Source organism: Dicentrarchus labrax, unplaced genomic scaffold (assembly GCF_905237075.1).
Source record: "Dicentrarchus labrax unplaced genomic scaffold, dlabrax2021, whole genome shotgun sequence".
Lineage (NCBI taxonomy): Eukaryota > Metazoa > Chordata > Actinopteri > Moronidae > Dicentrarchus > Dicentrarchus labrax.
The window spans coordinates 13,849,596-13,866,456 of record NW_026136703.1 but is presented as its reverse complement, the minus strand read 5'-3'; the positions used below and the strand labels follow the sequence as shown (position 1 = coordinate 13,866,456).

At 40.9% G+C, this 16,861-nt stretch overlaps 1 protein-coding gene across 1 annotated transcript in view; it reads left to right on the top strand.

Annotated features, from left to right (window-relative positions):
- Positions 1 to 14,428, top strand: part of rnf144aa (ring finger protein 144aa) — a 30,281-nt gene extending 15,853 nt beyond the window's left edge. The window contains exons 2-8 of the mRNA XM_051382464.1: positions 1,139 to 1,289; positions 2,279 to 2,383; positions 3,406 to 3,466; positions 5,730 to 5,946; positions 7,557 to 7,704; positions 8,114 to 8,203; positions 10,327 to 14,428. Coding sequence (XP_051238424.1) covers positions 1,155 to 1,289; positions 2,279 to 2,383; positions 3,406 to 3,466; positions 5,730 to 5,946; positions 7,557 to 7,704; positions 8,114 to 8,203; positions 10,327 to 10,458 — 888 coding nt within the window. The 5' untranslated portion in view covers positions 1,139 to 1,154 and the 3' untranslated portion in view covers positions 10,459 to 14,428. The remainder of the gene's footprint in view (positions 1 to 1,138; positions 1,290 to 2,278; positions 2,384 to 3,405; positions 3,467 to 5,729; positions 5,947 to 7,556; positions 7,705 to 8,113; positions 8,204 to 10,326) is intronic.
- The last annotated feature ends 2,433 nt before the right edge of the window (positions 14,429 to 16,861 follow it).

The following is a 16,861-nucleotide window of genomic DNA, read 5'->3' as shown; positions in this document are numbered from 1 at the left end:
TCTAATAATAGACTTCCACATAGGATGCTCTCATGTATCCTCACTCCTTTGGGAATCTTCCTCTACTTGCTCCACTGAGCAGCTTTAAACTAAGACATCCTTACAGATGGGAGACCCAATATTCTTTTTTAAATCAAACAAATGAGATGGAGACATGTCCTTCTTAATGCACAAAGGCTACAGCCCATCACATGACTGCCTGGTTTAGTCTAATTTTATTGTTCATCCATAGTTGATGCAAGTGCCAGTATTTTTCCTACTCCTTTTAAAAGATTAAATGTGTTGTTAAGAGGGGCGGTGTAGAGTGATATCATATCTTTGCTAAACCAGAACACACTGGCTGTCTCTCTTTCTCTCCCCTCCCCTCCCTGGGTGGCACATGTAGACAGCACAAGAGTCCATAGAGCGATCATGTGAACTCTTCAACCCCTTTCCTCCCACTCCTCCTCTTGTATGTCTATGAACAGGCAGCTGCACATTGAGGCAGACTGTACCATGACCAGTGGATCTCTCCACATCTCTTCTCCTCTGTCATGCTTCTCCCCCCCCCCACCTCCAAAAATCCTCCTTCAGCTGGTTGCTAAGCAGCACGGGGAGAGCTTGACAGTGTTGAAGTTGTGTGCGCGGGACCACTTCCTGTAAACAGCCGAGTGGGTGCTCTTTGCTCTCAGCTACAGAGGGAAGGAGAGAGTGAGACGAGACGGCCTAAAATAACCCTCTCTGACTCTCACAAAGGAGACAAGATGACGCATAGAAGAGGGGGAAAAAAGTGTTATTTCATCCCAAGTGAAAATTTCACAAGGAGCTGAGATATCTGATAGCTACAGGAATTTCAGGAGCTTTTGAACTATATATATTTTTTTTTTTTTTTCTGCCAGAATGCATGAGACCTGGAATAAAAAGGAACGCAACTGACAAGGGCCACTTATTTAGAGAGCCGGTACCATTTGGCATACAGCAGGACTGTTCATTCTGTGCTCGTACCATCATGCTTATGGTGCCACAACAAATAAAGCACATCTTGGACTCTAGATTTATTATGTGATGACAGACACAAACAAAACTGAGCCACATATATATTCTAACTTTTCTCACTTATTTTCCCCTCCCTTCTTTCTGTCTTCCTCTTGTGTTTCAGCTCGGTGGCGGTGAAGATGACCACGGCACGGTACCGTCCCACCTGGGAGCTGGCCGTGGACCCCCTGGTCTCATGTAAGCTGTGCCTTGGAGAGTTCCCTCTGGAGCAGATGACCACCATCACACAGTGCCAATGTGTCTTCTGTACACTGGTGAGCGGGACACTCTGCACACAGCGACGAGTTTCCTTCAGCTGCCAACAGAATGATGACTTAAGTAAAAAATAAATGGTCCGCAAATCAAATTTATAGAACATCAAAACATTTTATTGAGGAATATTCAAAGCAGATACACAGAAAAAAAAGTTACCAGTACACTTCAAAGAGCAGAAGTCACCAACATTTCTGTTATATGCAGTGCAAGCATTTCAGAGCTGTCCCCACATCAAAGTAAATGTGATCTTCAGATAGATTTTAATTTAATAAGAGCCACACAGGATTTTTACTATATTAAAACCAGTACTGGCTTCAGGATCTATTACAAATCTCACACCCCTCTTGTGTAACACTGGACCCATGTGAAAAGCCTGGGACGGAGGAAAGTCACACCCACTGGCTGTCAGATCTTAACCAATATAGTCCAGAGATTAGGAAACAATGCCCAAGAATGACCACTAAAAATAGAAGCTACTTCCTAGAACACAGTCTGGGTGGCGGCTGCTTCAATTAGTACAGCGTATTCCACAGAGGTCAACCCCAATGTAAACACAGATTCTCAAGCTTAAGCTGCTTTTCTATCACCTATTTAATATCTTTTTTTATATTTTGCTCACTATTAAATTGACAGCTCCTGAGGGGGAATATCTTTTTCTTTAACTGTTAAATGTTCCATTTTCATCACCAGCTAGCTGCTAATAGTGTCTGCCATTTGGTGTCGGGTATATAGTGGGTGTATTTTAGCCTTTAGCCTGTTAGTATAAACGTATGAAGCTTTTATTTTTAACCTCTTTAACAAATACTGTCACTCCTTCCTCTTTTTCTGATGCAACAGGCCGAGATAACAATCATTGTGTGTTTACCAACTTTTCTGATACATGGTCTGTTTGTTTTTCTTCTTTTCATCCGACTGACTGGTTATTGAACTGGGTCAATGTTGTATTTATCTGTCTGTCTGTCTGTCTCTCTTTTTTTTCCTCACTCAGTGCCTGAAGCAGTATGTGGAACTCCTGATTAAAGAAGGCCTTGAAACTGCAATTAGCTGTCCAGACTCTGCCTGTCCCAAAAGAGGACACTTGCAGGAAAATGAGGTATTGATGAAAGGAAAAGTGATTTTTACTTTGATTGTCATTAGATGAATTTGTCTTTTATGTGGCGACTGGGTCCCTTGCTACTCCGCACACACAGGATCGTGTCTAATAATGTCCAAATGTCTCAGCTCTGGGTTGGACTGATTCTGGATCACTGTAGCAATTTCCAGAAACTTTGTCACTTTTTGTTTACACACAGCGGTGTACAGAATTTTGCGTTGAACTTACACAAGCTACTGTATGTACATACACATCTAGCATGTGTATTACCAGTTGTATTGCATGTGCTTGAAATGGAAAAAAACGAAATTACTACAGATTCTTTTCAATGTCGTGAACCTCCTACCATGCTGTTCTTTTTTTGGTAAAAAGTAACATGTCTGCAGTTAGTTTAACACCCTTCACAGCTCTAGTTTTACTCAAGATGAGTTCACCTGCCAGTGTGTTTATTCCATTACACTGAGCGTGGCTGTCTTCCTATCAGAGGTCAATCTGAGGGCAAAGCGCTCCACATCCTCCGGGCAGTTTGGTTGATGGACTCACTCACTCTCTCACTTGGTCTCGGAGGCCTGTGGGCATGGCGCGGTTCAGCACACCACGGCCTTATGTTTCTAATCAATCAGTGTCACAGGCCCTTAATGGAACCCCAGCTACTCCTGCCAGTCAGGCAGAGCATGCCTCATCCCTGTCTGCTCTGACAGCAATGCCTTCATCTTGTAATTGACTGCTCTTTTACAAAGCCCGAATCCTCATTTCATTGCCCAATAAATGAGTACATTTAACCTTGACTGGCCCTGTGTATGCACCTTGAATACATCCTGGCAATTGGATTCTCTTTTTCTATCTGGCCTTGTTGGTAAGCAAATGGCAAGTTCTGATCTTGTATAAATTTGAATTTGACATTGTTCTGGAAATGAAATTCACACACTGAATGTGTAATTGCTCCTTGCAGCTTCTGTCTATAAATATGCACAATGACCTGCTTATTTCCCTCCCACTTCTCTCCTCCTCTCTCCCTGTAGATTGAGTGCATGGTGGCCACGGAGATGATGCAGAGATACAAGAAGCTTCAGTTTGAAAGAGGTGAGTCAATGCAAACAGCAGCCGCAGCACGTCAGTGTTATTTCTCAGTGGGTGATGTGTGGGCAATGAATGTGTGTCACAGACACACGTGGACCCTCCTGTCCTCCAGGGATACTGTCTTTTACTGTGACACACAAAAGGATGACAACAGTCCTGTCTTGCGAGTGTAGCCGAACTGCTGCTCACTCTGTCTGGAATCAGTCATTCACCCCCTGTGGACATTTTTGCTATTGAATTACTCCATGGGGTATCTGCAGAAAGCAGATAGAAAAGATTTGAACAATGCTTGTTTGCTCTGTAAATTTCAATCTTCAACACTGACAGGTGTCTTCAGGTTCTCTGTTTTCAAGTCTGTATCGAACACTGTTCCAAATTTGACTTCTGACACCACAAATTCCGGATTCAGTACCATTCATGGACTGCAAATAATCATGCAGGCAAGGAATATTCTTATGACAGGTGCTCAGGCCTAACATTTGTCTGATTTGTACTGTAGTATTCTGACTCAACCCTGTCATCCTCATCAAAGTGTAATACCAGCTCCCATCAAATATGCATGAAAGGGAAAGCCTCCCAGACTTTGTTTAAAGAGATTCTAATTGGATTGGTTCAGCTCTAGACTCGTAAACTGTCTGACTCTGATGGAAGCAGGTCTCTTAGTATAGCAAGATATTTTAGTTAAATCCTTTTTATCTCTGCTTCAGTGTGCAGTCTGTGTTTTACACTGTTTGGAGAATAAATGTTAACCTACTAATAAAAGGCTTGGATATCAGTGGGGGAAAGATAATGGCAGGTTTGTGTCGCTTCGCTCCATGCTGTCAACGTAGACATGCTAATCAGTAATATTAGAGTTCCCTCGCTACAAGAGAACTACTGTTTGATGGTACTCGCCCTGCAGATTCTCCACCTACACAACGGCACAAACTGTGCACAGAACATGCAGAACTCACATGCACAAATAAATATACGAATGCAAAAGCAAAAACATGTATAGGAAGACAAGGGGGGTCCTGTAAATGAATAAAAATCCTCAGAATGGCTCAGAATTAGCTGTTGATGCCGCCTGGATAAGGGCAGTCAGCCGTCTCATCAATGTCCCAATCCAGTCAGGCAGAACAGTTGCTGTAACCGTTCCATATTTCTATGGCTGAGCCAGGAGTGCATGTGGAATGTGTGCTCCGAGTTCTTGGCAGAGAGGCAAGAGGAAGGACGAAGAGGATATAAGGGCAAGTGCATCTCAGTATGAACTTAGAACCGAACTGGCGAAACACACAAAAACTGGTCTCTAACCACCGAAAAAATAATCACACATATTAAAATTGAGGTTGGACAAGTCATGGGAATTAGTTGGACAATCACTGATACGGACGACAGAAGTTAATGATTGTATGGAAGCAATTTTCCAACATAAGGCCCTAAAATGAACCTTGAAAATTAAAGGCATACTATGCAGTTTTCCGGTTTTGTCAAACAGCTACCCCTAGAGTCGCTGCGGAGTACTTGTATTTAACGTTAACTGTCGTAAATGCCACTCACCAGAGCCGTCTCTATATACGGCTCTGCGTCTCTGCACTCACGGCCTGATCCCCTCCCCCCTGTGTACCGGTACATGTTCAGTAGGATGGAAGCGTCGGACATCGAACAGGCAAAGATAGACTCCGAAGATGTCTACTGACAAGGTAACGTCTTCCATTGAGGCTGCTTCTTATGTCGCTGATGTATGTCGTGCCATAAAGCAATTTTTGATTCTGGGGAGATTAGGCGGGGCGCCACCTTTCAGACTTGCATTGCTGGTTCTGCCAGCGGCGTCCTTCCCCAGCGTTGCTATCGGGATGATTCGCTATACTACAGGTTCGTTTACCATCGAAATTACTTCGAAGCTGTTATATGAAGGTAAAAATCTTGCATAGTATGCCTTTAATTATATAAAATATGTATGTGTAGGAAACCTTTTACCAGTTTGCAAGGTTGTAAGTTGATTATCCCTTCCTTAAAATGTCTTCCCTAAAATTACAAAAGATATATTTTCTTACTTACTCCAGGTGGTATCTAGCTATGCACATTGTTCTGGTTTTATGTGCTGAGATTTGGAGAGACATCAGCTACCACCGGAATACTAGAGCTGACAAATTCTTGAGCTTTGCAAAACCATTACTATGACTGCAAAAAAAACCTGTCTCAAAAAAAGTTTTTTTGATTTAGATTAACTAACCCTGTAAGACAGCTATTGTCCATGACGCTGGCACTTCTTTTGTTCCATTAGAGGTGCTACTGGACCCATGCCGGACATGGTGCCCTTCCTCGACCTGCCAGGCTGTGTGCCAACTAAAGGAAGCAGATTCTCCAGCGCTGCCCCAGCTGGTTCAGTGCGCCGTCTGTGCCCTCGAGTTCTGCTCGGCCTGCAAGGCCAACTGGCACCCCGGGCAGGCCTGCCAGGAGAACAACCTGCCCATTACCTCCTTCCTACCAGGAGAAAACAGGTACTGCCTTTTGTGTGTTCATCCCTTTACAATCGAATGTACAATTTCATGTGAAATTCTTGTATTTTCAATTTCTCAATCAGATGTTAGAATGTTTTTGTCTTGTCTCTATATTTAGACCTCTACGTACATAATTTAATAAATACATTCATATATGTTACTCTTCTGGTGGTCCATTAAGGCTAAAATGCCAAAATTCTCTGGGTTTAGCTTCTCAAATGTGAATATGTTGCTGGTTTTCTTGGTCTTTTATGATATTGAACTAAATATCTTTGGGTTTTGGACTCTTGATCACAATTTGAATATGTCAACTTGGACTTTCAGGAATTGTAATGGGCATTTTCTGGCATTTTATCTACCATAATCAAGAAAACAATTGATCAGAATAAGGTGCAGCCCTAGTATTAACTACTGAATTCAAAACGTAATAAAAATAACCCTTGAAATTGGTCAAAAATGGTAGATATACATTTATTTGTATAACTGATTATAAGCCTACTTAAAATGTGTATTTTTTTAAAACTAAAATATGAATGATATTTTTAACAAGTAAATCAATTGATGACTTTATTTTTATTACATCATCAATTAAAAGTGTTACACACCAGAAATATCCAGTACAGTAATAATTTACAGAATGCTTTTACTACTTCAACCTTCAAAAATATATTTTATTGCATTTTAACATGCTCTGAAGGAAATCTGCTATAAAGGAAATCCCTGGAAATATGATTGCCAGAGTAGCAATCCACACATCATGTTCAGCTCATCTGACTGCAGTTTTGAACCACTTGTCAATATACAGCAGGATTCATTCAGCGCGACTGACAACCAGTCTGGCTGGCTGTTTTGCAGCCACTGCTCAGTTGAGCATCAGCCAGAGCAGTCTGGTATGGTTGTACTCTTCATTTCAAGGATACAGGATCCTTCTGTGAGGGCAGAAGAGGGCTGCCCGGAGACATGTGCAGCTGACCCCTTTCTTTGTGATATCCTCTTACTCTGGAAATGTCATTAGCTCTGCGGAGACTTCTTCTATCTGCACAGGTTTAGAACCAAGCTCGGAGGCCACAGTGGAGGGAAGAAGAGAGGATTAACAGGTCGACTTTTAGTCGTAAAAGAGCCTCTGTGTTTGAACTACACTTGTTCGCTGGAAGGATGTCTCTATAAGCTGAATTCTTATTCTTCTTTACACCCTAAACTATTTATTATTACTTTGAGGAGGAGGAGGATGACAGGAGAAACTCTGAGCCTCCGCTTTTGAATGCCCCCTCCACCAAAAATTAACAGGCTTGTTTGCTGTCCTAGAGGACAATGCCCAGAATGACGACTACCTGCTCGCCTCCAGATCTCAGCAGTCAGCAATTTGCTGAAACAGGAGAAATGGATACAGACAAACTGACACCGATAGGAGGGAAGAATGAAGAGTGTGGGAGGGAGTTTGATGGTTTTTAGAGGAGAAGCTAACCACCGTCTCACACAATTCCGTTACGCCAGAGATTGTAAATATTGATTGCTGCATTAAAGCAATCTCATCCCCGGCAATTTTTGTAAAGTGAATGTTGAGTGACTTTGGATTTAATGTCATGTTTGGTTGTGTCTCTTCTTCATAGCTCTTTCTATAAGAACGAGGAGGATGACGCACCAATCAAGCGCTGTCCTAAATGTAAAGTTTACATCGAGAGGGACGAGGGCTGCGCGCAGATGATGTGCAAAAACTGCAAACATGCCTTCTGCTGGTACTGTCTGGAGTCCCTGGATGTGAGTTGGGTCTTCATTATTTATTTATTCCTTAATATTCACTGCAATAGAGCAAGATTATGTCTTTTTTTATCGGCTATAAAAATCTCTACAGTTTAATATTGTAATGTAATGTTTGATAATCCTGGATGTAGACATTTGTCTCCCTGCGACAGCAATAGCTTTCATTATCAGGAAATTGTTGCTTAACCTTGGTCTTGACAAGAAAGGAATGAGATGTATTTGTTTTTGGGGGATTTTATGAGACGTGGTGTCTTATGTAATCTTAATTGTGAGTGCGACTGCGCCACACAGGTCATTTAAAAACAATTTTCTCCAAACAGCTGCCTGTGTCTTTCAGACTGCTAATGGTCAATGTTTATCTGTGTGTGTGTGTGTGTGTGTGTGTGTGTGTGTGTGTGTGTGACAGGATGACTTTCTCCTGATCCACTATGACAAAGGGCCCTGTCGAAACAAACTGGGCCACTCCAGGGCGTCTGTTATCTGGCACAGAACACAGGTGAGAAACCTACCATCTCTCACACTGACTCAGGGCTCCCCCCTTTAACCACACTGCAGCATGTGGCCATACACGTGCTCTTTGTCCCTCTCTCTCTTTCTGGCTTACACACTCAAATTCAGTGACAGGCTTGTATTATCTTGACAGCCCAATAGGAAAAGCACAGCTTGATCCTCGTGCATCGACGAGTGTCCGGTGGTCAGCGTCCTGCTTTTTATTATTTTTTTTTAGGACACCTTTCACTTAAAAAAAAACAAGGTTTTACATAACCAAGGTCCTTCTTTACTGATAGGTAACCAAATGAAATGACGGATTACATATAAAGGATTGGATACGACATATCATTTCCAACATGTGAAGTGGCGGATTACACATGAAGGATTACACATGACATGAAATTTCCCACATGTGACGATGCCTTTTAAGTCTACAATGGTGTCAGGTGTTGTCCAGATTTCGCCCCAGTATCTTAGCCAAATAATCTATTCATGGGGTGGTATGTCCCCTTGTCCAACATACTTGTTATTTTGTCAACATTAGCATACACACTGGCATCTGTTGCCCAGTGGGGCAGGCTGAGTCATATGATTACAGTTCAGCTGGTAGAAGCCAGCTATAGCTTCACTGCTCTGTGTGCCTTTGTCTCTCTCTTGCTCCCCTCATTTCACCCCCTCGTTCCTTCACATCCAAAAAGCCTCCCTCTCACTCCCTCATAAATACAAGATGTACCAGGGCAAACCTATCCTGCATTAAAATATCTTCTCTCCCTGTGACAACATTGGGTCTGTTTCCACGACAGTCGTACGATCAGTTAGAAGGAAGGTCATGTCCTAAACGTGTAGGCATCACCAGGGTCTGTTAATCAGAGCAAATTGTGCACAACACCCTGTTTCCAGCCTGTAATACTGGCTGTAATCGTAATATCTGTTCTTAAAGAACAGGCACAGACCTGTTTGCATGTGATATCCTGTCTTTTTGCCCTCAAAACGTGAGGAAAAGCATTGTGCCATGATAAGTCACTGTTGCATGTGACTGCGTGTTATGTATTCCATTTTGTGGCTCTGAACTTGCTGGTGTCTGGCTCCCCCATGTGGTAAATCTACTAACTTACCATGCTCATAACAGGAAAGAGAAGATCAAATTAAAAATTAAAACTTTTTTACCTCAGTTTTACCTTCATAATGCCAGCATATTTATTTAAATCCATGATTAGTTGAGATACATTAATGTTGAGAAAATCATATAGTCACTGACAAAAATGACCAATTGCCATCAACAGCTCTCCTGTTGTTGATGCTGGGACAGGCGACCAGTAAATCTTCTTGCAAGACAGTCTCTGTGTTAGTTGATTTGACAATTTAACATTTAAAACTGACACAAGATCTGGGAGATCCCTAGCAACACTCTCACTCCATAAATGCAACCAGATTTCAAGTTCCAAGTAAACAAACAATACATCTGTAGACATTTGTGAAATCTTGCCAAGATCATTTGTGGTAGTTGCCAGTATCTTGTACACCACTTCAAACATGGCTGTCACAGCTAAGCTTAATGTCCCAGTCAGTTTATTTGTCAAGCTTTGTGCAAGGCAATATTTTGTTCTGTGATTTACAGTAGCTTTTTCAAATTGGTGCTGATATACTCCATAGCACTAGATCACGTGGGTTTGTCTCTTCCCATAGTTTTGTGTACGCCTGTGTTCTCTCTCACAATGATTGTTACCTGTCCATGCAGCATGAATGAAAACTTAATTTATACGTTATTTACTTTTAAATAAAACATGCCTTATATTGCCAAGTTACTGGGAAAACAAAGCTTTCTGAAGCATTTTGAAACAACTGTGCTGAAACAGGTTTGTTGTTTTGAGGCCATCTGCAGGCCAACATGTGGTATTGCAGTCGATTGGAAGGATCCAAGGCTTGTGTCCGTGAAACCATGAGATTAAGATCTAAATTACCACTGTCCTCTTTTTCATATATTTCTTTTATTTGGTTCTGTACAAGTTGCACAATAAAAGTAAATAGATATAATAAATAAATAAAAGTTATTTTGGAAATTGTGGAAAAGGTGCAAGTAACCCTACCTGCTGAAGTAAGCCACATTTTGCTAATGTCTCCCTGCAGGTTGTGGGGATCTTCGCTGGCTTTGGGCTGCTCCTGCTGGTTGCCTCCCCCTTCCTCCTTCTGGCCACTCCCATCGTCCTCTGCTGCAAGTGCAAGTGCAGCAAAGGCGATGACGACCCATTGCCAACCTAAACACGCCATCAGAGCTGGAGCGGAGAGCCGCTTCAAGGAAAGGCCATCTTTTTTTCCTTTTCACCCTGTTTACGTTCTCTTCCTCCCACCAGCTTTGAGCGCTTCATATTTTTTGGGGTAAGCCTGCACTAGCCCCGGCCGCTTCGGGTTCCATTGCTCTGCATGAGAGAGGCGTGGTAGGAGAAAGCGACCCAGGAGGTGCAGGGTCAAAGGTCAGAGGACGTCAGACTTTGTCGATGGACCGTTGTGTCCATGTGTGTGAGACGTTGGTGTTTTGGGAACGTGGAGGGAGCCTGGGCCACGTCAAGTGGTCTTCAGTCATGTGGTGTGGTCTTTTGGCGGTTCATTACAAACAAAGAAAAAATCCGAGTTAAGAAATGCTTTTCTCTTGTATGGACAATATCATGCAGGAGCCACCTTAGAAAAAAACTTTTACTTTATCGCTCTGTTTTGTCGGTTTGTCGTACGCAACAAAAGCTTTTTCCCCCACCACCACACACTCAATGTAGCTCTACAGATTCAGTCCGTAGCATTAGAGTTACACCACGCATGTTTGGTGTTCACTCGATTTGCACACAGAACGTGATTTCCATGTCATGTTCACGACTGAGGTAGAGACGGGAGGCTGTTGTGACTCTCAACTCAATGTACAGCACGTCCTCTTGATGATGTCAATGTTTTATAACCTGTTGCTTTTAATAGAACTGTGCTCAGAGTAGTGTCTATGTGTTGTACTTTTGAGTGTTTTCCAAACTGTAAGGTACACTTATTAAAGGGGATTGCCACTCAAATCTCAAACTACGCTTATTTCCTGTGCTCAAGTGACAATGAAGTTTTATTCAGCTTTTAGCTTACGTTTTATACCCAGATGTTCTTTTTTTTCATTGTTACATCTCTCTAACTCATTCTCTTTGACACACATCCAGACATTATATATTGGAGTCATCTTTGAGAGAGAGAGAGAGAGAGAGAGAGAGAGATGTTACAGATTTTAGGATAGATCCAGAAATTACCCAAATTGAGTGGTACTCCCCTTTAAGTTCAGAGTTAATGTAAAGTCCATCCGAGGACTTTGTATCCACATGTTGTGGAATCATTTTAATACTACGCTAAAAGAGATGTCACTCCTGTAATTCTCAATCCCCAGGTGGTGGTGTAGCCAAATAGAAATGAATAGCCTTAAATTGAGAATAGCCAAAATCAGTCATTTCCCCCTGTGCATTAAAAAGAGTTAAAAGTTGAATCCAAATAATCCCAGGGAAAGCATGTTTAACAGCATTTTAGAGCATTACAGACAGTCAGTGAAGCCCTTTATATTCAGATGATTCTATGATGTCATCCATATGCCACACTGTTAATAGCCATACTGTAAAAAAACAACAAAAAAACAACTGTCCTAAACTGATGTTCTGTGTGACCTGGGGCTTGTATTGCCTAAGCCTTTTGGAGCAGGAGTGCTGATCGGCGTCCACCCAACCATCATCACAAATGATTTAAAGCTCAACCCCGATCAGATCTCCCGCTCTTTGAGACTTAACGAATACCCGCTGGCCCAAATTGCAAACTTGCATATGTTAGTGGTCCGAGTGTCGATGTTTTGTTTTGTTGGTAGTTAGACCTCCAACAACAAGCAGCTATTCCTTGCAGGGACATCAGAAAAAGCCTATAGAGTCAATATAAAAGAATGTTCCACTTTCTGGGCACATAATTACGAAGCTGCTCTCTACTATATCACTTTATCTATGCAAGTTTGTACATTACCATTATTAAAAGGCTATCAATTGGTCAGAATCAACTGTGTGTCATGGGTAGGTTCATATAGTGAAAGCTGCAGAATGTCACCATACATGTGCATATCATGGTTTTTATTTAATCAGGGAATTATTGAGAAACTATCATACGTTAGTACATTTTATTTTCATCATTTATATTGTTATTAATCTGTCTTTTAGCTATATTTAAAGTTTGCGAGCTTGAAACCAGGACAGAATTTGGCCATTGTTCATTTATGATAATGTCTTAATTTTTGGGGGAATCTCAAGTTTCTTTTCAAACTTCACAAAAACTGTTTATGTTAAGTTAATACAGGACAAAAGGTGAAACCATTTAGTTTTAGTTTGTCTACCTGTGTTAGGTCTGTCAAATCTTTTTTTTTTTCTTGCATAGCCATTCTAATGTTTTGAATAAGCCATTTACCACTGCTTACTTTCACCTCCCTTCTGGTGTAATATATCAGTGTTAATGTAGCATTTCAAGTGTGGCTACAGTTACCAAAAAAGGTTTATCAATACTTAACAACAGTAGCTAATATAAGCTAAACAGTAGCTAATCATCCGCAACTCATTCCTGTCCTAAATTTAGCTCCGATACTCAGTATGATAATTCTTATTATTAGTAGCCTTAAGTTTAGAGTACCTTACCTGTAGCCTGTGTTGCTTTCACTGACCTCATCTACTGTATGAGCATGATAATTTGATACCACAGCCAGTCCAATTTCTACCTTTGAAGTTTGGTGCTTTCCCCAAAAATAGTTCAATTCCACAAGCTTTTGTTGTTTTTATGACAATCGTGCCAAGCAGATTTCCTGGAAGGGATAAGGAAACAGAGCTGACTACTGTATGTGCGTTTTGACCACGTATTTGTAACGTATTAACAGTTTTTACAGGTTTGGAGAATATTTTAATGTTTCTTTATGTAAACGCTGCACTGTATATGGGTTTTATTGTTTTACTTCTTGATATGATCTGTGACGTGTGTGGTATGGTGCCTGCTGTGTTTAATGGAGGAGGTTAGCAGCTGAAATCAACATCAAAGTAAATACATACGAGAGATTGCATCTGTACTTTTTAAGGGGTTTAAAAATGTTATGTATCAGGGCTCTGATATCACCAGGATAAAAAATACATTTTAGATAAGGCAAAATAATCATTTAAACACAGAAATATCACTGTCATCAAAGCCTTGGCTGGCATACATTAACTAAAGTCGAACAAAATCATGGCCACTTCCATTTTATTTATTGTTTTAAACTTATGTTTGCTGGCACCACTGAACAGGTAGTACTGTATTATGCAACAAACATAAAAAGGGCCAAACAGCAAACATTACAGTCACTGCATAACTGTTTTCTACACCAGGACCAGAAGAGGCTTGTCAGGGCTCGATATAAAGGCATACTATATAATCACTTCAGCAGATGAAACATCAGCACAGGTGTTGGAATAGGACAGTTTGACTGAGTAAAAGGGCTTGCTTCTAAGATTTGGACCTTGAACGGGAAGCAAGGTAGCGTTTATTTTACAAAGGCTCAAGATCTACTTTGCAACTATCCTAAAGATCAAGTTTGGTTACGAGCAGCAATTTATATTTTATAATCTGTTGTGTCAAGAGATGAAGCTGCATGATTTTTCTCTGACTTCTACATGTTAAATATTACAATATTGTAGCCTCTAAAGATCTTTGGAATGGTAGCGTTGTCCCTCTATCACCCAGCTGTCTTTTTTCTTTTTTTTCCTTTTTTTTTAAAATATGTTTTGATGTTCAGCCATATGATATACAGCGTTGGTTCGCCTTCCTCAATTCAGCAGGTTGGCTTCATGTATTTCTTACGTTTTTGTTGAGTATTTTTATATACACCTGTGTTACATCATAGTTTGTTGTATTCGCATTACTTGTTTTCAGAGAAGAATTGTTCAGGCATGATTGGTCAGTTAAATTTCAGTCAACTCAGTAAGTGGATTATTGTCAGAGGAAATCTTGTCTGTACACACAACTTATTTAGAGATGGTAAAGAATGTCTCTAGTTTAGTCAATAATTGAAAGTTAATTGACCTGGGTGATACAAAGATATCAGCATTGTAAAATGGCATATTTGGATCAGTTCTGTACAACTTAGACTCTGCATCTCAGTATATCTACAGTTCCACTAACACTGTGACACCGGGTATTAAAGGTTGTTGTTTTTTGTGAATTTGCTCTTGTCATTCATTCACACCCAATGTACTGAAATATTACAATTTTGCATTTCAAACATACCATTAAAGTCCTGTGGCCGATTTGGTTGTAAAATGGCTCCCTCTGGTGTTGAAAGTGTATAGTTCTCCTTTCCGTGAACAGGGATCTATAGTACAAGAATATGTGCATCAGCAACCATCAATCAGTTAAACAAGAGACCATTTCTGAATCAGTCTGCAAAAAATAAGATATGAGAAAATAATATATATATTTAAGTTTTGAGTTGTCTATACTTCAAGGATTACAAAATAATTTTTCTTGTGTTAACCATTACATGGAGATAAATAAACCATAACCAGGCAAGCAAAACAATGTACCATCACATGATTAAAAATGAAAGGCTGTTGATGTCACAGTCACAAGAATATGTGACTTTTAATCATTGTTCTCACCTTCCTACATGGCCAGATTAATAGCTTGAGACACACAATAACTTTTTCTAATGTCGGTTTTTGATCCTCAGGAGGCGTATGCATCATTTTATTCTCTTCACAATGACCTATTGTAGAAAATGTTCACATCCTCTTTCTAGCCTTTGTTCTACTTGCGTCAAGCAGCTTTCCTTCATATTCATGGCAGCTCTGTCTGTTCTGTTGCAGCTCTGTCTGTTCATCAGACATGTGTCGGCCTTTTGTTAAGGTCTGCCAAAGAACAGGTTGTTCTCTCCCTCTCTCTGCCTTTGTGTCTACTTCCTGCCAGATGCTGGATTGGGAGCATTAACAAGACAACCCTGAAAATGAAAGTGCAAACGCTCGGTGATATATCATCCCTCACCAGCTGTTCTCTGTTTGGAAGTCTCTCCACCAATCATTGGGCAGGACCACAGGAAGTTACCATCTGTGGGCATCATGGTGACAGAGTTTGTTGATGGGCGTTGAAGCTGATGTGTTATCTGGAGCAAATGAAGTGTGATACAGGGAGAGAGGAGGCGAGGGGAGGCTGGGGGAGGCTGGGGGGAGGCGAGGGGGGGGCAGGAGTTGTGGGGACGGAAATGGAGAGATGGACAGAGAGACACAGGGAGTGTATCACCTGGAGGACAAAGCGCTGCACCTCAGAGAAACAGGAAACAGAGAGCCAAGCTCCAGAGCTGACAGGGGGATGGATGAAAAGAGTAGAGACAAGGCCTTTGCACCTGCTCTGTATAGAACACAAGGTTCTGCTATCACACATGTGCTGGCTGCAGGCCGATCAGGCTGCACTGCTCCGGCTTTACCTTCCAACACCTTGCTGCCAAGTCCTCCTCCTGCTCCCTATCAGCATCCTCTCCTCTGCTGCTCTGCACATACAAACCAACCAACAACCTCTTAACCTTTTAGCCCTCTTACTACAGCATCAATGCACGAGACTATAGGAAAACTTACTTAACTATTTAACAGGCAGAATGCATGGTAGAGCTGACCTAGTAGTGCTATGCATGGGGATGTCTGCTCATCTCTTCCATGCAGCATAAAATATCTTGACACAGTGTCAGTGGTTCCCAACCCTTTCTTGATTGTGATCCCATAATATGAAGCAACATTTACGTACTTGTGAACCCTCATCACAGGGTGCATGACTCCAAACTGTGACAAGTTAAATCAAGACAGATTTCTCCTTATTATACTGTTTTTTGTACTTTTTTGAGATCAGAAGAGATAAAACTATGTAGCATTTCACCAAAAATAAATACTAAATTCAAAAATATGTTTTTCTTCTTGTTCCAACAGATATTTGACTCACTGTACAGAGTGATGTAAGTGCAGAGTTTGACACTCGAAAGATGGTGGAAGGTTTCTCTGTGCTCATTGAAAATCAGATTTTTAAGGGCCATGGCCTACCAGCAGGATTTGTGATATCACAAATAGTTTGGAAGTCAGTGCTGGTCCAATTTGCAATTTATAGAAGTGTGATGCAGAAACTTGAAGCCACCAGTGCACATACACTGAGAATGGACTTTACAGTGATGTAGAAGACATCTTCTGTCCAGCAGGAAATCTTTAGAAATGAACTAAATTTGCATATTCATAGAGTCTGGAATGTTTAATGAGGTAGTAGTAGTAATAGAGGTAGTAATGAAGTAGTAGTCTTTTTTAGGATTTTAATGTGGAAATTATACTTTCTTTTGCAGAACACACACTATTGTTCCAAGCAGACTATTGACTATGTCTTAACACATGTCTTGAGGAGATATTTAAATAAAGGTCTGAAAAATAAAAATAACATTGTGTAGCAGAATTTTGATATTTTCTTTATATTTTTATATTTTTATTATATTTATTCCCTACCAGTAATCAGCTCACATCCCCTTAAAATAATCTCATGACCCTTTGTCTCAGCCCCCAGGTTGGGGACCACTGGTCTTGTCTTTGTAAGACCCAAAAGTGACATTTGATAGAGCCAAAAAAATCTT